This window comes from Antedon mediterranea, chromosome 8, assembly GCF_964355755.1.
Source record: "Antedon mediterranea chromosome 8, ecAntMedi1.1, whole genome shotgun sequence".
NCBI lineage: Eukaryota > Metazoa > Echinodermata > Crinoidea > Comatulida > Antedonidae > Antedon > Antedon mediterranea.
In genome coordinates this window covers 6,291,810-6,317,324 of record NC_092677.1, presented here as the reverse complement: position 1 = coordinate 6,317,324, position 25,515 = coordinate 6,291,810, and the positions used below count along the sequence as shown (strand labels likewise).

Here is a 25,515-nt window from a genome sequence, read left to right as displayed (position 1 = left end):
TTTCTTCTTACGTTGTGTTTGTTTAATTTGTATTATGTTTTGTAAAATGTATATTAATTGCCTCAATAAATAATAATAATGCTTAAAGATGATAAATCTGGGTTCGGGTTTTACAGTGAAGAAAACAGTACTTAAGAATTCAGTTTGTAATATCAGGGAAGAGTAAAGTAATGTACACACGCTTTATATTCTTTCATGAGCATCTTAGATGACTCCACGTCTGTACAACCTCATCGGTGTATCCTATTCGCGTGCGTTCACAAATGTTTCAGAATTGATTTATGATTTGCAAGAAGATCATCAGCATCTAAAATTTTCGGGTCTTTTTAGTCGCGTGCAACGTAACTCTAGAGCTCACTATGTCGGTCGGTCGGTTGGTTGGTCGGTAAACACTAACTTGAGCACGCGACTGCAGCCATGTATATGGCCTTGTTCAATACCAAATGAAATGAAACGGTGGTATTCTAAACGTTCTACTAATCCATATTTTGCTGGGATCCATGTATTACGTGGACTGCACCAAAGCAACCATCCGATCTTTACCATTTTTCGCTATCTTTGTTTATGTAGAGCAGAGACGTATTAGACCAATATTAAACGTTGGTATAATGTTATTCATCTTAAGCGTGTTTCAATATAAAAAATAATCATGTTTGTTCTAGGTAACGTTTCTTTGAGGCTAATTTTGCTATAAACTATAGTAGACTGTTCCAATATTCTAGCACCTTCTAAATGAAACATTAGATTGACCAATTGAAGACCACAATGTTTCAAACAGTGTATTTTTAATATGTGCTACACTCTAAATGTGGTTTAGAGTGTAGTGAAACATTCTTATTGTTCATATTATATACAACATACTACCGGTTGAGTTTAAGTCTACATTTATAATTATATGGATTTGATTTGATTTGATTACTTTATTCAGAATAAATATTCCATACATACTATATATACAAAAACAAATAATAGAAAACCGGAAAATCAAACTAAAATAGGAGTTTTCCTTACTTGGTGTAGAGATTTGAATATCGGAAAAAATAGTTCGTGGTACACCTAACCAGATCGTTTTCACTATTCACAATTCTTAATCTAAAACCATAGACACACATTGCGTACATGCTCGTAGAAAGAGGGGATTCTCCTCGTGGCAAACATAATTACTAGCACTACAGTGCTTAGATAATTAGCCTAGCAACATTCTCAATGAGTTGTTGTAGCACACCTCCAAAGATTTAATATTCTGAACAGTGTGGTCAGACCATAACATACAACAGTACAGATTAGTACCAAACGACCTGAACAAATTACGTTTAACCTTTTCTTTACATCTACTAAAACGTCTACTAAAAATTAAATTTAAATTCTCCTATTAGAACGGACGAAACAAAATCAAAGATATATAGTACCTTCATAATTATATATATTAAATTTAAGTTCTCTTTTTGGAACGAACGAAACAAAATTAAAGATATACCTTCATAATTATATATATTAAATTTAAGTTCTCTTTTTGGAACGAACAAAACAAAATCAAAGATATACCTTCATAAATATATATATTAAATTTAAGTTCTCTTTTTGGAACGAACAAACCAAAATCAAAGATTGAATTAAGATATTGGTAATAATACAGTTTTATTATCAACTTAATCTTATGCAGTACAGATATACAGTACAAGTTGCTGTTGTAGGCATAATAACGTAAATGTAGGCCTATGTGTGTAATTGTGTATGCGGGTCAATTTTGAATGGGGCGCTTAATCGATTATAATTATGCGTGGACAAAATAAATATAGTGGTTAAATTTTAAATAGATAGTTAAGATTACGTTAACACAACTAATAGTTAGTTGTACAAACGTAATCTGAATGTATTGGCAATTTATCACATCATCATTCTATGGATATCAGTATTAATACAAAAATATGTCGCATTGTAGCCTTTCGAGATAATTAAAAATTACTTCTTGTTAAAAAAAAATAATAGTATAATAATTATATTGATTAAACATACATTGGAAATTGACTCTCGTAAACGGGAGGCGCGCCAATCTATCTAAATATTTTTGTTTAAATCGATATAATTTTTTTTTTTTTTTTTTTGTGGTGGTGGTTTGGGTGTTTGTTTTTAATCGAATTATAATTCTGAGTAAGAACCAAAAAATTTTCCTTTTAAAATTTGTGCAGATGAGAAAACAGACCAAGCAAACGAAACAGATGGTAATGAAATAAACATGTCCTCCGTTGAATATATTATTTTATATAACCCGCACAATTACAACAATTAAATATCCATTTTTTTAAAATTATTATTCTTTTGAACGAGGCAATACGATAGCAAGCACCAAAAAGTAAGTAATAGGTAGAATTTTACAGATTGGCAATACCCCAATATAATTTTAACTATGAAAATTATGTTTTATATCAGGACAGCTTTACGTTATATGATAATAAGGTTATATGATGATTTTTTGTAAATGGTTTGAACGATAAAGGATGTACATTGTTAAGTCTTTTTTTTTATACTCTGTAAGTAAGATAATTGTTGACAATAAAAATATTTCACTTTGTTTTTCTCGTAATCTTCATAGTGAATAGTTTATTTAATTTGTAGTAAAGAAAATTCATGTTGACATACAATTGCTAAAAATTAGTTGAAGGTTAGTAATATAAGGATATAAAAGGAAGCGTTTTGTTCTACCTAGAGCAGTACTCAAATGCCTTTCAGATCTTGACCATTGATAATTACTATGGAGTGGATGCCTTTTATTTATTTTTTTTTATTACGGTATGCTACTAACGTTATCATAAACTTTAACATTGAGGGACACAATCTATCTATCTTGACTTGCTAACGTGTTTCCTTTACATCTCTAAATATTGCCCCTTTCTTTTATTGATTTTTTATTGTTTCAAATAAACAATTTTTATTTGATTTGAAGATTAGAAACATTTTGTTGTATAGGCTTATCAAACTAGTTTGTGTGTGATGTGCCCAAATATGGCAGTGATATGCTCAAATATAATAGTGATATGACATCATCGTGTCCATATATGGGCACATCACATAACGTTTGATAGTGTAGACTATTTAACTTTAATCTATAATGTCTGGTGTTTTTTCATCAATTCATTAATACATTTTTCATTTCATTTTCATAAAATTACATAGTGAACCATAATATCTCTGGACTACAACAAAATACACAAAAGCCAAAGTTGAATGTAATCACAGTTACAACAGTAATCTGATGTGTACCATTTGTGTTTATTTTCTACGACACGACTCTCGTGGTTGAGATATTTTATTCAATAAAGGCAAAGATAACACTTATTGTATCTAAAGGGCTGTCAATGACGGGATATAACTAACATACAAGCACAACATAAGCCATTATAGTATCTGCCACATACATACAATAATAATAATAGAATCTTTATTTTAAAACGGAGGCTCGTTCAAAACAAAATTTGTTCTTCCACGAGGTAAGCTCTGGAAACTTAAAAGCCATTATAGTATTTGCCACATTTAACTAGTAACCAATCAAGGTAAGCTCTGATAACTGGGGCCTAGTGGATATAACTACAAACAAAACTTAAAATCCATTATTGTATCTGCAACATTGGTGTAATTAACTAGTAACCAATCAAGGTAGGCTCTGATAACTGGGGCCTAGTGGATATAACTACAAACAAAACTTAAAAGCCATTATTGTATCTGCAACATTGGTGTATTTACCTAGTAACTAATCAAGGTAAGCTCTGATAACTGGGGCCTAGTGGATATAACTACAAACAAAACTTAAAAGCCATTATTGTATCTGCAACGTTGGTGTATTTACCTAGTAACAAATCAAGGTAAGCTCTGATAACTGGGGCCTAGTGGATATAACTACAAACAAAACTTAAAAGCCATTATTGTATCTGCAACATTGGTGTAATTAACTAGTAACCAATCAAGGTAAGCTCTGATAACTGGGGCCTAGTGGATATAACTACAAACAAAACTTAAAATCCATTATTGTATCTGCAACATTTGGTGTAATTAACTAGTAACCAATCAAGGTAAGCTCTGATAACTGGGGCCTAGTGGATATAACTACAAACAAAACTTAAAAGCCATTATTGTATCTGCAACGTTGGTGTATTTACCTAGTAACTAATCAAGGTAAGCTCTGATAACTGGGGCCTAAAGGATATAACTACAAACAAAACTTAAAAGCCATTATTGTATCTGCAACATTGGTGTAATTAACTAGTAACCAATCAAGGTAAGCTCTGATAACTGGGGCCTACGGAATATAACTACAAACAAAACTTAAAAGCCATTATTGTATTTGCCACATTGGTGTATTTAACTAGTAACCAATCAAGGTAAGCTCTCATAACTGAGGCCTAGTGGATATAACCACAAGCAAAACTTAAAAGCCATTATTGTATTTGCCACATTGGTGTATTTATAGTAACCAATCAAGGTAAGCTCTGATAACTGGGGCCTAGTGGATATAACTACAAACAAAACTTAAAAGCCATTATTGTATCTGCAACATTCGTGTAATTAACTATAGTAACCAATCAAGGTGGTAAGCTCTGATAACTGGGGCCTACGGAATATAACTACAAACAAAACTTAAAAGCTATTATAGTATCTGCAACATTGGTGTATTTTACCTAGTAACTAATCAAGTTAAGCTTTGATAACTTGGTCCTACGAAATATAACTACAAGCAAAACTTAAAAGCCATTATTGTATCTGCAACATTGGTGTAATTAACTAGTAACCAATCAAGGTAAGCTCTGATAACTGAGGCCTAGTGGATATAACTACAAGCAAAACTTAAAAGCCATTATTGTATTTGCCACATTGGTGTATTTAACTAGTTATCAATCAAGGTAAGGTCTCATAATTATTCCTAGCCTAGATTTGTTTAGTTGACACATTCGGAGCTGCAAACTCTTTAAATTACCATCAACTTTTACGTGTATGCTTCATTGGTACAGTAGAACGAGCGGTTCTTTACTTTCCGAAACTACGCGCATGCGTTACCGGTACGTCATATATGTTGATACAACGATGTATATTTTCCTAATCCTAGAAGCCTATACTAATTTTATTATCTTTATAGGGAATACAAAACAGGTTGCAGAACGTCTGAGGATAAATTACTTCTTCTTCTTTTCAACTAACACGTTTCACAATTGAAACAATGTCTGACAACCAGGTTCGTGTAATTCTTTGGAGTATCCCTCGTACAGTTTCTACTGCATTCACAAAGTCTATGAGTAATCTAGATGATGTTCAAATCATCAATGAGCCTTACACCAGTGTATATTTTTATGGACCAGATAAGCAAATACATTTCAACGACCAAGTAGAGAGAGACAGTGATAAGTTTATTAAAACAATAGATGCAGTTCAGATGGATTACCAAGCAGGCTGGAAGTATGAAACGGCAACATATACATTTATTAAAGAAGATGTAATGGAAGCAGAATACACCGAAAAGAAGGTGATTTTCGTTAAAGACATGGCATTTGCTATTACAGGTAAACTTGATATGTTACCTATGGGTTACCGTCATGCGTTCCTAATTCGAAACCCCGTCAAGACGTTTGTCTCGTGGAAAGCCATGCTAAGCAGATTTTTAAAAGAAAGAGACAGAGAATGCGAACTTGATATTACCGAATGGATTCCAGAACATTACGGATTTGGAGAAAGTTTTCAACTTTACGAGCATTTAGTTAAAAGCAACATTGAACAAAACCCAGTAATCATAGATTCCGACGATCTGCTTGCAAACCCAAAGTCAACTATGAAGCAGTTCTGTGAGCGTATTGGAATTAAGTATAGCGATAAACTCTTAAATTGGCAACCGGGCGATGAAGTAGCCCAGGCCTGGAAGTCATCGACAATTATAGTGAAAGGAAACAAAAAGGCAGACTTTTTCAAAGAGGCATTTGCCAGTTCAAAGTTCCACACTTCCAAACCAGAGCCAAACCGATCGGAACTCGACGATGATATTAACACATGTATAGACACTGCTCTTCCATATTACAACAAAATGTACGCCCTTAGATTACAATCAACTGGATCTACATAAAGCCTAGCCTAGCCTAAGGGTGCATGTGAGATGGACATAAACGAAGTATATAGTCACCAACATTCTTTAACTGACTCCTCAGAGGAATGGCACATATAAGTACCTTAACAAAAGGATAGGTATTTAAGTAGACATTCAATATTAAACTAGAAATAATAAAGATTATTAATCTAATTTAAACCAAAAATCAACAATCGATTTGCTATAAGTATAATACACTTACAAATAATTGCTGTTACTGTACTGCAATCTGTAGGCCTATGTGAAAACATTATTATGGTGAAATGTAAAAATATGATTATAGTGAAATTAAATTATTGTGACATGTTCACATTGTGGGTTTCTATTTAATAATTTGAGTTCAGTTATATTATAGTTTGATATCAACAACATGTTCACTTCTTATGCCAAAGATGTCAATTGGTACGGTAGCGGACGATTTGGCCTAGAGTGACAGTACGACCCGGGATGATTCGGGCCAGAGACGATTCGGGCCAGAGACGATTCGGGCCATTTTATATTGTCAACTTATGCATATTATAAAGATAGGCCTAATAATACATTCATCAATAACGTTTAATAATGTTTTGTTTTTAAAGAGACTGTAGTATTAGGGATATCGATAATAAAGCGATAAAACTATAAAAAATCTTACTTGTCTTTATTTATGGCCTAAAAAATCACCGAATTTGTTATGCCACGCAAACGACGTAAAAAAATTACGTCCTGTGTGTAATAATTAAAGTTGTTTCTTCATAATAATTGGTTATTAGGCCTATATTATAATAAAAATTGTATGTACTGTATATTAAATGTACAATTTTATTAAGTTTACACTTACATAAACTATAGTCTTAATATAATTCTTTTAATATTTTAACTTTTAGTAATTTATCATTAATTATTGGTGACAGTAGCTTATGCTGTTTGTGCCTTCCTAGCAGCTAGTGACTATAATTATATATTATTTTCTTCTTACGTTGTGTTTGTTTAATTTGTATTATGTTTTGTAAAATGTATATTAATTGCCTCAATAAATAATAATAATGCTTAAAGATGATAAATCTGGGTTCGGGTTTTACAGTGAAGAAAACTGTACTTAAGAATTCAGTTTTGTAATATCAGGGAAGAGTAAAGTAATGTACACACGCTTTATATTCTTTCATGAGCATCTTAGATGACTCCACGTCTGTACAACCTCATCGGTGTATCCTATTCGCGTGCGTTCACAAATGTTTCAGAATTGATTTAGGATTTGCAAGAAGATCATCAGCATCTAAAATTTTCGGGTCTTTTTAGTCGCGTGCAACGTAACTCTAGAACTCACTATGTCGGTCGGTCGGTTGGTTGGTCGGTAAACACTAACTTGAGCACGTGACTGCAGCCATGTATATGGCCTTGTTCAATACCAAATGAAATTAAATGGTGGTATTCTAAACGTTCTGCTAATCCATATTTTGCTGGGATCCATGTACTACGTGGACTGCACCAAAGCAACCATCCGATCTTTACCATTTTTCGCTATCTTTGTTTATGTAGAGCAGAGACGTATTAGACCGATATTAAACGTTGGTATAATGTTATTCATCTTAAGCGTGTTTCAATATAAAAAATAATCATGTTTGTTCTAGGTAACGTTTCTTTGAGGCTAATTTTGCTATAAACTATAGTAGACTGTTCCAATATTCTAGCACCTTCTAAATGAAACATTAAATTGAGCAATTGAAGACCACAATGTTTCAAACAGTGTATTTTTAATATGCGCTACACTCTAAATGTGGTTTAGAGTGTAGTGAAACATTCTTATTGTTCATATTATATACAACAAACTACCGGCTGAGTTTAAGTCTACCTTTATAATTATATGAATTTGATATGATTTGATTTGATCACTTTATTTCAGAATAAATATTCCATACATACTATATATACAACAACAAATAATAGAAAACCGAAAAATCAAACTAAAATAGGAGTTTTCCTTACTTGGTGTAGAGATTTGAATATCGGAACAAATAGTTCGTGGTGGCCTACACCTAACCAGATCGTTTTCACTATTCACAATTCTTAATCTAAAGCCATAGACACACTTGCGTACATGCTCTTAGAAAGAGGGAATTCTCCTCGTGGCAAACATAATTACTAGCACTACAGTGCTTAGATAAGCCTAGCAACATTCTCAATGAGTTGTTGTAGCACACCTCCAAAGATTTAATATTCTGAACAGTGTGGTCAGACCATAACATACAACAGTACAGATTAGTACCAAACGACCTGAACAAATTACATTTAACCTTTTCTTTACATCTACTAAAACGTCTATTAAAAATTAAATTTAAATTCTCCTTTTAGAACGGACGAAACAAAATCAAAGATATATAGTACCTTCATAATTATATATATTAAATTTAAGTTTTCTTTTTGGAACGAACGAAACAAAATCAAAGATATACCTTCATAAATAATATATATTAAATTTAAGTTCTCTTTTTGGAACGAACGAACCAAAATCAAAGATTGAATTAAGATCTTGGTAATAATATAGTTTTATTATCAACTTAATCTTAGTACAGATACACAGTACAAGTTGCTGTTGTAGGCATAATAACGTAAATGTATGTGTGTAATTGTGTATGCGGGTCAATTTTGAATGGGGCGCTTAATCGATTATAATTATGTGTGGACAAAAAAAATATAGTGGTTAAATTTTAAATAGATAGTTAAGATTACGTTTATACAACTAATAGTTAGTTGTACACAATCTATCTATCTTGAGTTGGTAACGTGTTTCCTTTACATCTCTAAATATTGCCCCTTTCTTTTATTGATTTTTGATTGTTTCAAATAAACAATTTTTATTTGATTTGAAGATTAGAAACATTTTGTTGTATAGGCCTATCAAACTAGTTTGTGTGTGATGTGCCCAAATATGGCAGTGATATGCTCAAATATAATAGTGATATGACATCATCGTGTCCATATATGGGCACATCACATAACGTTTGATAGTGTAGACTATTTAACTTTAATCTATAATGTCTGGTGTTTTTTCATCAATTCATTAATACATTTTTCATTTCATTTTCATAAAATTACATAGTGAACCATAATATCTCTGGACTACAACAAAATACACAAAAGCCAAAGTTGAATGTAATCACAGTTACAACAGTAATCTGATGTGTACCATTTGTGTTTATTTTCTACGACACGACTCTCGTGGTTGAGATATTTTATTCAATAAAGGCAAAGATAACACTTATTGTATCTAAAGGGCTGTCACTGACGGGATATAACTAACATACAAGCACAACAAAAGCCATTATAGTATCTGCCACATACATACAATAATAATAATAGAATCTTTATTTTAAAACGGAGGCTCGTTCAAAACAAAATTTGTTCTTCCACGAGGTAAGCTCTGGAAACTTAAAAGCCATTATAGTATTTGCCACATTTAACTAATAACCAATCAAGGTAAGCTCTGATAACCGGGGCCTAGTGGATATAACTACAAACAAAACTTAAAATCCATTATTGTATCTGCAACATTGGTGTAATTAACTAGTAGCCAATCAAGGTAAGCTCTGATAACTGGGGCCTAGTGGATATAACTACAAACAAAACTTAAAAGCCATTTTTGTATCTGCAACGTTGGTGTATTTACCTAGTAACAAATCAAGGTAAGCTCTGATAACTGGGGCCTAGTGGATATAACTACAAACAAAACTTAAAAGCCATTATTGTATCTGCAACATTGGTGTAATTAACTAGTAACCAATCAAGGTAAGCTCTGATAACTGGGGCCTACGGAATATAACTACAAACAAAACTTAACAGCTATTATAGTATCTGCAACATTGGTGTATTTACCTAGTAACTAATCAAGGTAAGCTCCGATAACCGAGGCCTAGTGGATATAACTACAAGCAAAACTTAAAAGCCATTTTAGTATTTTTAACTAGCAACCAATCAAGGTAAGCTCTAATAACTGGGTCCTAGTGGATATAACTCGATATAACTACAAGCAAAACTTTACAAGCCATTATTGTATCTGCCACATTGGTGTATTTAACTAATAATCAATCAAGGTAAGCTCTCATAATTTATTCCTAGCCTAGATTTGTTTAGTTGACACTTTCGGAGCTGCAAACTGCTTAAATTACCATCAACTTCTACGTGTATGCTTCATTGGTACAGTAGAACGAGCGGTTCTTTGCTTTCCGAAACTACGCGCATGCGTTACCGGTACGCCATATCTGTTGATACCGTCCGTGTAACAACGATGTATATTTTCCTCATCCTCGATGACTATACTAATTTTATTATCTTTATAGGGAATACAAAACAGGTTGCAGAACGTCTGAGGATAAATTAATTATTCTTCTTTTCAACTAACACGTTTCACAATTGAAACAATGTCTGACAAGCAGGTTCGTGTAATTCTTTGGAGTATCCCTCGTACAGTTTCTACTGCATTCACAAAGTCTATGAGTAATCTAGATGATGTTCAAATCATCAATGAGCCTTACACCAGTGTATATTTTTATGGACCAGATAAGCAAATACATTTCAACGACCAAGTAGAGAGAGACAATGATAAGTTTATTAAAACAATAGATGCAGTTCAGATGGATTACCAAGCAGGCTGGAAGTATGAAACGGCAACATATACATTTATTAAAGAAGATGTAATGGAGGCAGAATACACCGAAAAGAAGGTGATTTTCGTTAAAGACATGGCATTTGCTATTACAGGTAAACTTGATATGTTACCTATGGGTTACCGTCATGCGTTTCTAATTCGAAACCCCGTCAAGACGTTTGTCTCGTGGAAAGCCATGCTAAGCAGATTTTTAAAAGAAAGAGACAGAGAATTTGAACTTGATATTACCGAATGGATTCCAGAACATTACGGATTTGGAGAAAGTTTTCAACTTTACGAGCATTTAGTTAAAAACAACATTGAACAAAACCCAGTGATCATAGATTCCGACGATCTGCTTGCAAACCCAAAGTCAACTATGAAGCAGTTCTGTGAGCGTATTGGAATTAAGTATAGCGATAAACTCTTAAATTGGCAACCGGGCGATGAAGTAGCCCAGGCCTGGAAGTCATCGACAATTACAGTGAAAGGAAACAAAAAGGCAGACTTATTCAAAGAAGCATTTGCCAGTTCAAACTTCCACACTTCCAAACCAGAGCCAAACCGATCGGAACTCGACGATGATATTAACACATGTATAGACACTGCTCTTCCATATTACAACAAAATGTACGCCCTTAGATTACAATCAACTGAATCTACATAAAGCCTAGCCTAGCCTAAGTGTGCATGTGAGATGGACATAAACGAAGTATATAGTCACCAACATTCTTTAACTGACTCCTTAGAGGAATGGCACATATAAGTACCTTAACAAAAGGATAGGTATTTAAGTAGACATTCAATATTAAACTAGAAATAATAAAGATTATTAATCTAATTTAAACCAAAAATCAACAATCGATTTGCTATAAGTATAATACACTTACAAATAATTGCTGTTACTGTACTGCAATCTGTAGGCCTATGTGAAAACATTATTATGGTGAAATGTAAAAACATGATTATAGTGAAATTAAATTATTGTGACATGTTCACATTGTGGGTTTCTATTTAATAATTTGAGTTCAGTTGTATTATAGTTTGATATCAACAACATGTTCACTTCTTAGCCAAAGATGTCAATTGGCACGGTAGCGGACGATTCTGCCTAGAGTGACAGTACGACCCGGGATGATTCGGGCCAGAGACGATTCGGGCCAGAGACTACAATTCGGGCCAGAGACTACAATTCGGGCCAGAGACGATTCGGCCCCATTATATTGTCAACTTATGCATATTATAAACATAGGCCTAATAATACATTCATCGATAACGTTTAATATTGTTTTGTTTTCAGAGAGACTGTGGTATTAGGGATATCGATAATAAAGCGATGCAAAAACTATAACAAATCTTACTTGTCTTTATTTATGGCCTAAAAAATCACCGAATTTGTTATGCCACACAAACGATGTAAACAAATGACGTCTTGTGTCGAGGAATTCATGAATTAAATTTTCGAAATAATAAGTGCATATTATTACGTTTGTTAGTAATTTATTATATATCAACATTGGAAACATCAGTAAAAATATGTTATTAAAAGGGTTCAAATACCACAGAAATGTATATTATCAATCAGTATGGTTTTGTATAGAATAGAAGTTTGACGTTTCGGCCAGAATTGTGCTGCATTGTCCCGGTTCGGTCAGTTATGTGATTTATTCGGGGATTAATGCGTTGCATGCAGAAAATCATTTTCACAGCTAGGCCTACTCCCGGACCGCGATATTTCTTTTCGTACATAAGTTGGGGACCCCTCGTGAAACGTCACAAAATAAACATGAATATTCATTAATCATATCCATAAGGTGTGACGTAGGAATTCAACTAACTACAATTCGCTAATGCAAACGATTTCTGTCGAGCCGTCTGTGTAGTCGAGTGGATAAGACTATGGACTTTACATGTCGATGTATCGGGTTCGACTCCCATGAGCTACTTCTTTTACTTTATAGTGAGAGAGAGATTATTTGGAGGGTTATATTTAGGAAGTAGTTCGGCTATCTTTCACATGGGGTCCCCAACTTATGTACGAAAAAAAAATCGCTCCCGGGCCTATGCCTACTAGCCTATAAAGCAGTAGTAAGCCAATGTAGCCAGCTACATTAGGCCTAATTTCGGGTTGTTCCAACACACATCGATTACAGTCATTTCCATTTAAATTAGTTGTTTGTTTCACACGGCCAATACATTGGAGGCATTTATCAATATTGGATAGCTGCGGAGCAGTCCCCAATCTCACACAGACATTATATTCATTTTACAGTTAAGTAAGAGGCTGTGAGCTGGCGCCAGAAATGAGTATATTTTAGGTACAATTTTCAAATTAAAAGGTCATATCAACACTGCTCTAAAGTCTTTGATTATCGATCGAAATCATTGTTTACTTACCGATAGAGTGTCTTTTTATCACAAAGTAAACAGCAGCAGGTACTCACCATAGCAGCTACTTTGTCGTTCCGATCTTCTTGTAGAGCGTACCATCATCATGAGGGCGGTATGTACAATTTTGTACGTCATAAGCACAAAAGGTATGTATGTACTGTATATTCAGGATCAATTTCACAAAACATAATTTTATTTTCGATAATTAATAAAAGAAAACAAATTTGTTTTTACGCGGAAATCTTATTTGTAGAATCAACACGATGATAGTTCAAAAATCTTTTACAAACTATGGAGTGCTGTTTGGGACAAGATAATGAAACAAACATTGTGTTATACACGTGATAATTACGAATGTTTGTAAACGATATATATCGAGTATCACGATATAAAGTGATATAGGTCATTAGATCGAACAAATCAATATACAAAGGTTTGCAAAAAAACCATACACAAACTGTAGTCTTTTGACATTTTGACGTACATATAAGCACATTTATTAATAGTATATCAATTATTACACTAATCATAATACAAGCTATATTACATAAACAAATTACAGATGCCCGTTTCTTCCGGTAATTTATCATAAGTAAACTTTGATTCCCCGAGCTCATGATACCTGTCTGATGTCTCTCCTAGACCCATGCAATCATTACTACAAATTATAGAAAAAAAATGAAATTGTACTGCAAATGCGGTACTACTGTCCTCGCTCACGACGCACAGTAGGCTGGTCAGAACCAATCAAGGTGGGCCAAAAGTATAAATCGACTGATGTGACAATTTATGTGTTTTTTAAACATGATCTTAGGAAGAAAATACTCTAAAGTATACGGTACTAATTTACACATAATTTTATTTTGGTGAGTGTCATAAAGTGAGTAAAGTGTGATTTTTCGCTAAACATAATAAAATATTTTGAGAAAACTGCTGTGATTTCCTTTAGAGGTGAGCAAAAACCATAACACATTAGTACACGCAGTATTTCAATATTAGTATGAAAAAGGTTTCATAACTGGTACATCATTTGGAATAAAGGATATTAGGCCTATAAGCAAATAAAATCTGACACTATTAAAGGGGGGTTCCGGGTTTAAAATGAATAGTAAAAAATGTAAAATATATTTGTTTGTCTCTTGAACGGTAAAAGTTTCAATTTATATAAGCGCCCAGTGAAGCAGAACGAAGGCTGTGAAATCAGGCCAGATTACAAGTGCAGCTACGGCAAAATCACACTGTGGTTACAAAATAGGAAATTCGTGAAATGGTCCATCTTCCGACGACTCGTTATCATAAACCATATCAATTACTTTTGTAAAATTATACTTATCTGATGTAATTTTAGTCGGTCTTCCCATTTATAAAGTCAATTTTTTATGAAAATTCATCAAAACAGTGAAAAATTAGATATGTTTGCACTTTACGTTTGCCGATTTTCGCACCGACTTAGGAAAAAATCAAAATCAATGAAGCGTAACGTATAATGTACATTCCTGCTGAGGATCGAGCGAGACGACGATACACGTGCTCTCTCTGCTGCCCATGCCTGGCATCGTCACGTGATAAGCAGATACAACAATACCAAACTGGTCGGGTCGAGTATACCCCGTCTATAATCACAACATGAACGATGTACAGTATTTGATTGAAGGTCGACTCGACCTACCGGAATGGTATAGATAATATAGCTCGAATGAGAGAGTTGGAATATTTGTGTAGTGCAGCCTATAGTAAAAGGCCTGGTAGTATCAATTCGCATAGGGTCTACTACACTAGCTAGCTCAAATTTTAACTGGGCCGGATCGGCTAGGTCTCCTTCCTACTACCTGGTCTACTTGCTTGATGCATGAGCGAGTATCCGCTTTTTTGGAGAGTAAACTAAACCTATTTATTTTAGGCCTACTTAGACGATCGGGACACCATACGTGTGGACGGCGATCGGACCTTGTTTTGCTTCAATATTTACAGCCGATTTTGTAGAATGTTTTAGGTTTAGATTGTTTAGGAGTTTGGTTGATAGGATGGGTTTTGTTATTTATGGGCCAATCGTCTAGTAGTAGGCTAGCTAGGCCCATGGGCCCCATTGTTTTAACGTAGCCATCGTGGCATGGAATCCCTAGTCAGAATGGCTCTCGCCCATATTATTATTAGGCTAGGCCTAGAGTAGTATTGTACGTGAAGCCGATAATACGATCTGTACTATAGAGGTATAAAAATAGTATAATTTATGACTCCGTATCTGTACTAAATTTTGTATTTCATTAAATGTCAAATAAATATATGCTACTACTGTTATTATTACACTTTAGGCCTAGCTTAGAAAATCTACAAAAAAATGTATTTCACAATGATCACAATGGTGGTCGTCGTTTGACAGGGGAGAGAGATGTAAATTAGTTGACAAACACAACGTACATGACGTCGCGAGTTTGGAATCCACTGGTGACGTGATTTTGTGAATATCTCATGAATATTAATGAGCTTCCCTAAGCTGCTAAAAAACAGACTTTCCATGAATTTACCCTAAAATGTATATGAAATTTAATTTTTTTAATTTCTCGTTATTACTTCTTCATTCTGAAATGTCTATATTGTTATAATATTTTTTATTTAATAAATAAACGATATTTAAAAGCAATTTTAAACCCAGAATCCCCCTTTAATGTTCCCAAAAATATGTATAAATATATTTTAATTGTAGGCGTACACTCAATTGTTGATGGTCTCGATTATTCTTAAAATGCTCTTGCGGATCCCATGATTAATTAAAATACTAAAATAAAATAAATGGATGGACCCAAAGAACTTATAACACAAGAATCTCCTGTTCTTCAATTTGCATTCAAAACACAATATCGGAAGTACGGGGTTAAAAGGTCAAACTGGGCGACGCCATTTCACAGCATGGAGCAGCGCCCCCTCCAAACTAGGAAGTCAATTACTCTACCCCCCTAGAGTATTAGCAGATCCCCTCTATGATTTTGACTTTCTAATTTGATGCGGGCGCCCTACTCCTCAGTCAATTACTCTATCCCCCCTAGAGCATTAGCAGATCCCCTCTATGATTTTGACTTTCTAATTTGATGCGGGCGCCCTACTCCATGGCTCACAATGGCGCTACCCATAGCTCTATTCTATCCCACAATGCCTTTCGAAATTGTTACGCGCTTCGGACGAACAGGAGATTCTTGTGTTACAAGTTCTTTGATGGACCTTATACAAAGTATTAACAAATTGTTATATGTTGAGTAAGATGACGTTAAAACTTACCTCTACATTACATAGCTTTATAATATATATATATAATATACAGTAATATACAGTGAATGCATACGCTATAATTCAGTAACGTAAAAAGATTAAAAATGTAGAAGAAAAGAACGTCGAAGCTGTGATACGATATATTCTCTCAGAGAAGGCTGTGTTTGCATAAAACAAATTCCCATTTTCGTAGTTTGTTTTCACTATAATAACGAATCCTCAGTATTCGAATTCTTAGAAAGTTACCCAATGCTTAACCTAAAAGAGAAAACGAAATATATAAATATACATAGGCCTAATTACACTATTTTTAAGGTTGGGAATTAACACATGATTGCAAACATGTACCGATAATCGATGAAAACGATGGCTGAGAGGAAGATTGTCTAACCTTAAATCTGACTACTTCTCCGGAACTTTTTATTTTAGCGTGTTCTTTTCTTGGTGATATTGCCAACGCAAGCCTCTGTAGAAACAATTTAGAAACATTTTACATGCTTACATTACACCTTTTCGGAATGACCGCATTCAAAAAAACAGAAAATGAAATTATTTGCATATTACCTGTTTCCAGGTGGATGCGTCTGCTGTAACTACTGAGTAGACAACAAAAGTCGGAATGAGTGACATCGATGATAGGGCCATACACCAACCAATTGCATCAGCCCATTTAGGGTAATCGTATTCTTCTAATGTGATTGGCTCGTAGTATATTATACTACAAATTACAATCACCTAAAGAGACATAAAAACATAAATATCAATTTAATTCATAGAGAGGGCTAAGCCTAGCCCTAAACTAGGTGGAAATAAATGAACACGTGTACACACGAATTTACTCTCAATGAGAAATAAATAAGTATTGGGTGCTAAAACTATGCTAACACAACTTACAAATAGAAATATAGGCGAGATGAATTTCCAAAGAAAGCGCCACCAAAGTTGAGGTCTTGATCCAATCATTTCTTCGATATTTGGCGCCAGAACGTAAACACCTTTAATTTAACAGAATTAATACATTTATAAACCGAAGAAAATCAGAAAAAATAATGTCCAGACAATACATAATAATTGATAGTAAATTAATAATGTTTTTCAAATCCTAAAACGTTCGTTTTGACTGGAAAACTAAATGTATATGAAATGTAAACACATGCCTACTGTCATACACAAATGAAAATTACTCGTCAAACTGTTATGACGTATCACATTTTGTATCAGCCGTAACCTGACTTCTTTATTAATGGAGAATGACAGTTCGTGTTGGAAACTGGTCCAAACACTTGTATTCGTAGTACCGTAACTGCTATTGATGCAAAATGCGGCGTACTATGCTTTCACCATTACTATTCGTTTTATTGTAAAATGAGAGAGCATCCAGGCTCTATTCTAATTTTTTTTTAAATACCATAGAACCACGATATCCCAATAGCTTCACAGCACACTGCAAATAGCAATGATGTTCCTGCGACATACGAATCCATTAATGTCAGCACATACAAGCCTCCGTAGGAAACATTGGCGAGACCGACAAGAAACACGACACAGCACATTACTAACACAAGTTGCTTCCGTTTGTTTTTTAGGCGCCTAGGAAACGCATCTATGAGACCAGTGGCTATTGATTCAAAACCACCAAACTAAAAAAAAGGAAAAGGCTGCAGTGCACATTCAGAACTACTATATATATAACAACATTTATTGACAACAAGTGCCTCTCGTCGCAGTCTGTAGGCCCTAATAATCATCAATATTTCTAAAATACAATATTACACTTTTTGTCTACGTTCGGTTATGTTTTTGATTTCGTTATTGGCATAAATATAAAGACATAAACGGGGGGATAAAAAACGTCTACAAACTATATAATTATTTTTAATACTGTATTCAGGTCTTTATTGTTTGAGAGGTTTCGATTTGTGGCACATTTTCAATCTGACGAACGTATTTTGTTGTGCAATTATAGTTAGTTAGTTAGTAATTGTAATTGTGGTAAACGGTAACTTACCGAACTGTCTAGGCCAAGTGTGATAAGCATGATATAAAAAATAATAGACCACGCAGTGGATCCTGGAAGAGTGGATATGGCTTCTGGATATACCTCAAAAACAAGTCCAGGGCCTTAAAACAATAATAAATGAAATTTATATTTAATTCATTAATGATTTAGAGCCTTCTTTGTAAAAATTCTGAGCAATATGAACTGAATACTCAGAAGACAGTATTTAGTCAAAACAATCACCCAATTGCAGCTGTCTCTAGGAAGATTATAACTGACTCTTGACAGTCATCTGGATACGAGTCTACTTTAACCGGGTGTCACTTACTTGTAATACATGCTATCCCTATCTCTGCGATCCTAATGACAGAAATAACATATCGACCAAACAAACATAACATGTTCAAATATACATAATACATAGTAGGCCTATCTAGATGACTGACATTGTCAGTTACTGTACATCCGGGGCGGAGACATCTGTAGAATCGGGTGAAATCATGTTTATTAGTGTACGGTACCGTACTTACCATCAGTGGCCACATCTTCTATTGGACGTTGTTGCTTTACTGACATGTATCCAAGAAAGGCAAAGATCACAAATCCAGATAAAAAGCTCGTCATGCAGTTAATACTACTTGTTAACATCGCGTCACTGTGGAGAAAATGATACAGATAACCGTATTTAATAAATTAGTGATATGAATACTTAATGTAATGAATTTTTCTTAAAGTATTTTTCTGAAGTCTTATATCGTTTGTGAGTCTCTTGAAACATACGAGAAAGCAATAAATACATCCCTGAATGTTTTTATTTTATTTGATTTAATATAATATTTGGTTTAAAAAGAAATCGTTAATATAAGTTAATTAATAGTGATCAAGCTGTAGCTTGGTAGTTCAAGTTTTTGCTTCTCAATCCCAAAGTCTAGATTTCAATCCTGACCTAATGCCATTACTCTTTTAACTGCTCCTTATGCTTTAAATGAGACTAAGAAAGTGAAAATTGTTTCACGTCGAAACACGTGAAATAGAAAATGCAACTTACAAATAGCAGTTGTTGTGAAACGGATTATAGCTAGAGAAAGCAACGTGGACACCAAATCCAGCCCCTATAGAGTAGAATATCTGTGTAGCCGCATCAACCCAGACCTTTATCAATAAAACTATCGTAATTGTAATTGTTTTACCATATTATTATTTTTCACATGACAATCGACGTAACTATTTACTTCTGAAATAGGCTTACATTTCTTTCTCATTTTTAACTCAAAACAAGTACATAATTATAATCTTTTTATTTAATTATAATAAATTATTGAAATAATAGAAAAAGAAAATTTTGAAATGGAAAATCTGGAATCAACCATAACTATAAGTATAAGGTACGCGTATAATGTGGCCTACTTAGCCAGCTTGTCGTTAAAACGCCCACAAATTAAATTCATTTTAGTCGATACACCAACAAAAATGTATCACATCATCAGGGCATGTTTAAAGGAGTTAACTTTAAACTCTAAGAATTTAAAACTTGCTATAGGCCTAGTATTCACTAGTATTGTCTTCCAGTCTACAAATACAATTAGGCCTATAGCAGGTTTTCCTATTAAAGATGGGAACATTTTTTATGACTAACATGTAATGGTGTACAGTGCCGAGGCCAGGAAGTTTTCTAAAAGAATATTAGTAAACTTGAAAATCACAAATATTCACATGTGTATACTTGGCCCAAAGGTTACTCAATTCATAGTAACACATCCAAGAAATAACCTACTTTTGACTTCATTGGGACATTGGCTGAGCTTACGCGACTTAACATAACATAAGCGATGGACTATTCGATATGTCGCTTGCAATAGGTCAACTCAATTGCTTTAGCGTCCTTAGTGGGAAAAAACAATGAGAGTAAAAGAAATTATTAATCTAGAATAGTGAGGTTACGAAGAAAAACTTTTTTGATACAACTGTTGTTATAACTCTGGATGATTTTACCTGTGCTGTTTTTAATCTGTTGAAATCAGGATTCACGTAATACGTTATACCTTCTTTAGCTCCTGGTAACGTTACTCCTCGTATCAGAAGAACAAGCAATACAATGTAAGGCATAGTCGCCGTCACCCATACCACCTGTTAGAATTATAATTTAAACAAATTTAATATACAACGAATTATTCGTTTAGTTTAATCAGTTCGTCGAAAAAGATTATATGCTACTGGTATAATCGCTTGCCTGCGAAGAAGAGCGTAAGCGTAACGCAGGTGAGTTGACAAATGTAATGGCAGTGACCTTTAAAGTAAAAATGCGATAATCGAGTGCTTTTTGCTTTTTTTCCGCATGAAGTTCACTTTCCCTAAACATGCATTTAAGCAAAATTGGTTACTCAAGTATACTACCCTTTGGATACGAAGCAGATTTAGTATAAAACGATTAATATAATGAACACACAGTATTTCAGAATTTCCATTAACCAAATTTCAGAAATATTTTAAAATATACTCTCTAAATACTTTGAATAATTTGTCAGATGTTTTGCCATGGCAACACCCTGACGCAAATCTTCTCCACAATAATTACAAACAAATCCTCTTGGTGCAGTACGCGCTGCTTACTTGCGAATCTGACCCCTAGCCATCAGCTAGACGTATGAATGCCAGTCTAGTGATCGTGGGTTCGATTTGTTTGAAAGTATTCTCAATCTACTTAGTATAGACCTAAAGTACAAATTACGTCAGAGTAGAGCAAAACATCTAATCAATTACTCAACACCCTGACGCCCGAAGCTACAATTATTGCCGTTGGTCAGATAAATAAATATTGAATCATATAACTTATCATGCACTTAACCCACCTTTCCGGACGTCTTGACTCCTTTCCAAACTGTAAAATAGACAATAGATAGTGCAGCGCCAAAGCACAAAACCATCTGCCAGTTCAACCCTCCCAAGTCCTCAATTCCATCACTCTTATGAATCTGCAATGCCTTTCGTCTGTAAATATAGAAACATATATTAGTTTGCCAGAGGTGATTCTAGTGATGTACTGCCGGGCTGAAACAAAAATATATTAGATCAAATGTCAAGCGATTACTTTTCAAAATGTTTAATATATACAACAGAGTCGGATATATTTTAAATAATATCAAACTTTGTGAAACGAAACATATTTTATTCAAGGTGAATCTTTTAGCTTATTACATTCATTATAGGTTATTACCATTTTCTAATTATAATAATGTACATTATAAAGTAAAATGTAATTTTATTAATCACTTATTTAATCCACTAAAAATGTTAAAGAATAAACTATTAAAATATGAAATATCAATTAATTGATGACAGGCGAGAACAATTAATCTCATTATCAGCTGATGCTGAATTGTAAATATTAGCATTTTGCAGTTTTTATCTCGAACGGTGCAACTGTGGTCTCTATTATGTTAACGATAGTACATAATCGAAGAAGCGTTTGTACACTATGAATAAAATGATTATGGATATGTTATGAAAGCGCAAGTCACTGTTACCGTTTATTTACTAAATAAACAAAAAAAAAAGAATTTCTTTATATCTTTAATTGTTTACTCTACAAATTGTTTGCTGGGATTAACCAAAGTCCAAGTTAGATTTTTTTAAAACACAACGTTATTAGGCCAACACTTCTTCTTCTATTATTATATTATAAGAAAACTTAAAACAATATTGTCATTTTTTGTCTATATTGTTTGATAAATACATGACCAGCAACTAACTGACTTTTACTATAATATATACAATGACTCGCGACTTCGGAAAGCCTTATCAAAGTTTTAATTTTTTATACAAAACAATATAGAAAATAAGTATTGAGGAGGGTCCAAAAGTGCTAGTATTATAGTGTTATTGACCTTGCTAAATCATCCGGATGATAATCTCTAAAACCCCACGAGGGAGAAAGAATTAACTTTCAGAGTATAAAAAAAGACCCAGTACGTATTATTACGCTGGCACCATGGTGTATGGTAAAATATATATGATAAACTACTACTGTTAATCATATGCATGACAATAACATTTACAATGGCTTTGCTATGACTTTCTTTGAATCTGTACTTAATAAAATTCATAGATTAGAAAACGATGTCTTAATCATTGTAGGCCTATGTTTTTAAGTAAAATATCGGTTGAGAAAAGAAAGTGTTACTTTACTCCCAGAATTCTCTTGCAGAAGAGTCTCCCGTTGATGCATTGATCCACACTTGATCACCACCAATGTTAACGTAACCGTCGGTTCCATTGTAACACATGTCCGTATTCCAGTCATGGTGACACCCAATCCAAGGTAGATCCTTTGAGAAAGAGGCGATAAGGTAGAAAATAGACCAGCCAATGATGACGTTATAGTAGAACGCTACGTAGAATGCAATCAGGACCACAGCCCATCCAACGCCTGTAAGCAACCAGTAAAGTAGCATAGAAAGTAACAATAGCGTAATGTTTTTTCTAAAAATATTGTCATTTTTTATTTTAAAAACCAACAGCTCCCAAAGATGCTACGATTTGCCATAAAGTTTACAAAATATTGAAATGTTTGGCACATTAATTAAATTAATTAAAGACCAATTCCCTACAAGTTATGACATTTTGTAAAAATAATGCATATATATTACTTTAAAAACATTAAACAATGTCATTCCTTGTGTTAAATGTATGTTTTATGGTAAATTATGATTTTTTTTTAAAGAGAGAAACAATGCACTACCTCGTCCGATCGTGGATGGTCTTTAGGTCTAGCCAACTTAGGCTTAGTTTTGTACGCCTAGCTGGTAAACATCGGTAACGTACGAACATCGTACTGTTTCCTTTTCTGAGGTATATACAGTATACTATATTATTTTGAATATAATTTGTTTATTTATATTCCGTTTGAACGAAAGTGATAGCCTCAACTAACTGAACCTTTAGTAATTTTCACTAAATGTGAGCCATACCACGCGGCGTTATTTCTGATAGAGTTTTATTATTCAGTAAGTTATGTACCATGGCACTTACCTTCAAAAAGAGGACATATTTTCCAAAGACTGATAGCACCTTCTCTATGATATTGACCAATAGACATCTCCATATACAGTAATGGCATACCACCAAATATTAAGAATATTACATAAGGAATTAAGAAAGCACCTACAAGAAAATAGATAATTTAAATATAAAACATAACTAATGTTTTGTTACGCTATCAAACTAGTTTGACAAAACAAAGTCGTGTCAACTATGGGCACATAATATTTTGATTTTCACACAAAGTTTGATAGTGTAGACAGAGCTTAAGAAACACAAAGCTGGCCTGCAACGTTTCAAAATTCTGTTTAAATAATAAGTATACATTTTGAGATCATTTTGGACCTTTTGGTTTGTTTTCGGATTCTAGCTTTGGGAGTGTTATAAATTAATCTCGTATTTTCGAGAATAGCTTGTCCTAGTTTTTTTATTTTGATATTGTAGGCCTACTACACATTTGCTTCAAAGAAGGAAAGATTGAAGATGAAAATAACCTATATATAAAAAATAACTAAGAAATCCTTGAATGAGGGATCAAGTGTTGAGAAGGGTCTCTGGAAAACTTTCTGATCTTAGATTTAATTATCTTTCATATGTTAAACTAAAGATGAATGATGTCTATTCAAACATTAAACAATTTTCTTTTGAAGTTACTTTGTGCCTAAACAAACAAAATAATGTGTTCGAAATACATCACTCACAATTTTTTTTTTATTATTTAACAACATACCCATGTTTTCACAATTATGAGGTAAAATAAAAAACCTGTTTTTGGTCCTGTCTTGTATCGAAAAGGTGTTTGTTTTAAAAGAAATGGTATCGATATCTGCTTGTTGTTGTCGAATATCTAATTTCAGTTGATAAATTATTTTTGCACCTGCAACTTTGTACGGCGAGTTCATTTTACTAAGGGTAAAGTGGGTATTGACATATTTAGCTCAAGCGATAAGTAACCTATATTACAAAACATAAACAACTGATGATTTATTTACATTTGCTCCTAATATCATTTTTTTAAATGAAAAGTTAAAAAAAACTATAATGTACCTCCACCGTTTCTGTAGCACAAGTACGGAAACCTCCATACGTTTGACAAGTCTACTGCAAATCCGATGGCAGATAGTAAAAAGTCCATCTTCTTTCCCCACGTTTCTCTTTCAACGCCATCTGTGTGTCCTTCATGTTCAGAAACACCAAAACCATCTATATATTTACTCTCCTCCTGACCGTTTATTTTTGGATACCGTTCTACATCTTCTACATCCGGCTGTTCATGTTCTAAAGGATCGACTATCCCATTTGTTTCGTTTTTGTTTGGAAGATCTGGATAGAGGTTTGTCATGCGTGTCAGTTCTACGGATGATGTTTCTGATTCCATTGTCTCCAGTAGATGACCAGTGTCAGTGGTAGTAGATCAGACTCTCTTTTATCAGAGCTTTCCCACAAAAGGGTCAAATCAAACTAAAAAAAACCTGAGATATAATGTTACGACACGACACATTAATTAATTATTACTTTAAATGTTGAAAATGATTGGGGCGTGTTAAGTAGGTCTGCCGTAGGCCTACCCAAAATAAAACTATGACTAAAATTCTTGAAGTACTTACGATCCGATACAATGTGTGCGTCTACCAATCTAGTGATCCGGTAATATGTATTGTTTCCCTTTCTAACGATGTACATAAGTTAACTTGGATGCATATATTAATAGTAAACACAACTCCTCTTTCCTTTTATTGATACTATAATAAACAATAACCGATTTCTATTGGGTAAAAGGTAGGTTCGGTCGTCTGCCTGACCTGACCCCTTTCAAGTACCTAGGCTCGAAACTATCTATAGACCCAATAGGAAATAATATTGATCAGTATGATTAGGATAACATACCCTGACCTTAATATACTACAACAATGACGTCATAATTGCCTACAGTAAAATTGTGGGTGATCATTAACCCTGATCTTTAACATACCTGGCATAAATTGATTAAACAGTCATGAACCAAATTATTATAGTATAATAAAATAATAAACATTAATTTACATAGCATGTTCCAGTTATTGTCATGGTACTAAT

The 25,515-nt window shown here is 33.6% G+C and overlaps 3 protein-coding genes and 1 long non-coding RNA gene across 4 annotated transcripts in view; 2 read left to right on the top strand and 2 right to left on the bottom strand.

Annotated features, from left to right (window-relative positions):
• LOC140056213 (uncharacterized) overlaps positions 1-13,215 on the bottom strand; it is a 47,022-nt gene extending 33,807 nt beyond the window's left edge. The window contains exon 1 of the long non-coding RNA XR_011846738.1: positions 13,193-13,215. This is a non-coding gene — a long non-coding RNA (uncharacterized lncRNA). The remainder of the gene's footprint in view (positions 1-13,192) is intronic.
• On the top strand, positions 5,131-6,103 carry LOC140056996 (uncharacterized). The gene has a single exon (XM_072102529.1). It carries the CDS (start codon positions 5,210-5,212, stop codon positions 6,101-6,103), a length of 894 nt encoding a protein of 297 aa, XP_071958630.1. The 5' UTR covers positions 5,131-5,209.
• LOC140056995 (uncharacterized) lies at positions 10,370-11,415 on the top strand. The gene has a single exon (XM_072102528.1). The coding sequence runs from the start codon at positions 10,522-10,524 to the stop codon at positions 11,413-11,415; it is 894 nt and encodes a 297-aa protein (XP_071958629.1). The 5' UTR covers positions 10,370-10,521.
• A 399-nt stretch (positions 13,216-13,614) lies between the features above and the next one.
• Positions 13,615-24,817, bottom strand: LOC140057569 (sodium-dependent noradrenaline transporter-like). The gene is made up of 13 exons (XM_072103284.1): positions 24,487-24,817; positions 23,431-23,562; positions 22,588-22,828; positions 21,252-21,390; positions 20,395-20,529; positions 19,451-19,554; positions 18,933-19,057; positions 18,412-18,524; positions 17,812-18,043; positions 17,298-17,398; positions 16,968-17,138; positions 16,795-16,869; positions 13,615-16,661 (listed from the first exon to the last, which is right to left on the bottom strand). Exons 1-13 carry the CDS (start codon positions 24,815-24,817, stop codon positions 16,638-16,640), a joined length of 1,923 nt encoding a protein of 640 aa, XP_071959385.1. The 3' UTR covers positions 13,615-16,637.
• Positions 24,818-25,515: the final 698 nt, after the last annotated feature.

Bases quoted from the DNA above. Each gene is read 5' to 3' on its own strand.
- LOC140056996 (XM_072102529.1), top strand. From the start codon at position 5,210: ATGTCTGACAACCAGGTTCGTGTAATTCTTTGGAGTATCCCTCGTACA.
- LOC140057569 (XM_072103284.1), bottom strand. From the start codon at position 24,817: ATGGAATCAGAAACATCATCCGTAGAACTGACACGCATGACAAACCTC. The intron at 20,530-21,251 runs GTGGGTTAAGTG...TAATTCTAACAG, and splicing joins GAGTCAAGACGTCCGGAAAG to GTGGTATGGGTGACGGCGAC. The intron at 19,058-19,450 runs GTAAGTTGCATT...TTTTCTCCACAG, and splicing joins TTTCACAACAACTGCTATTT to TGACGCGATGTTAACAAGTA.
- LOC140056995 (XM_072102528.1), top strand. From the start codon at position 10,522: ATGTCTGACAAGCAGGTTCGTGTAATTCTTTGGAGTATCCCTCGTACA.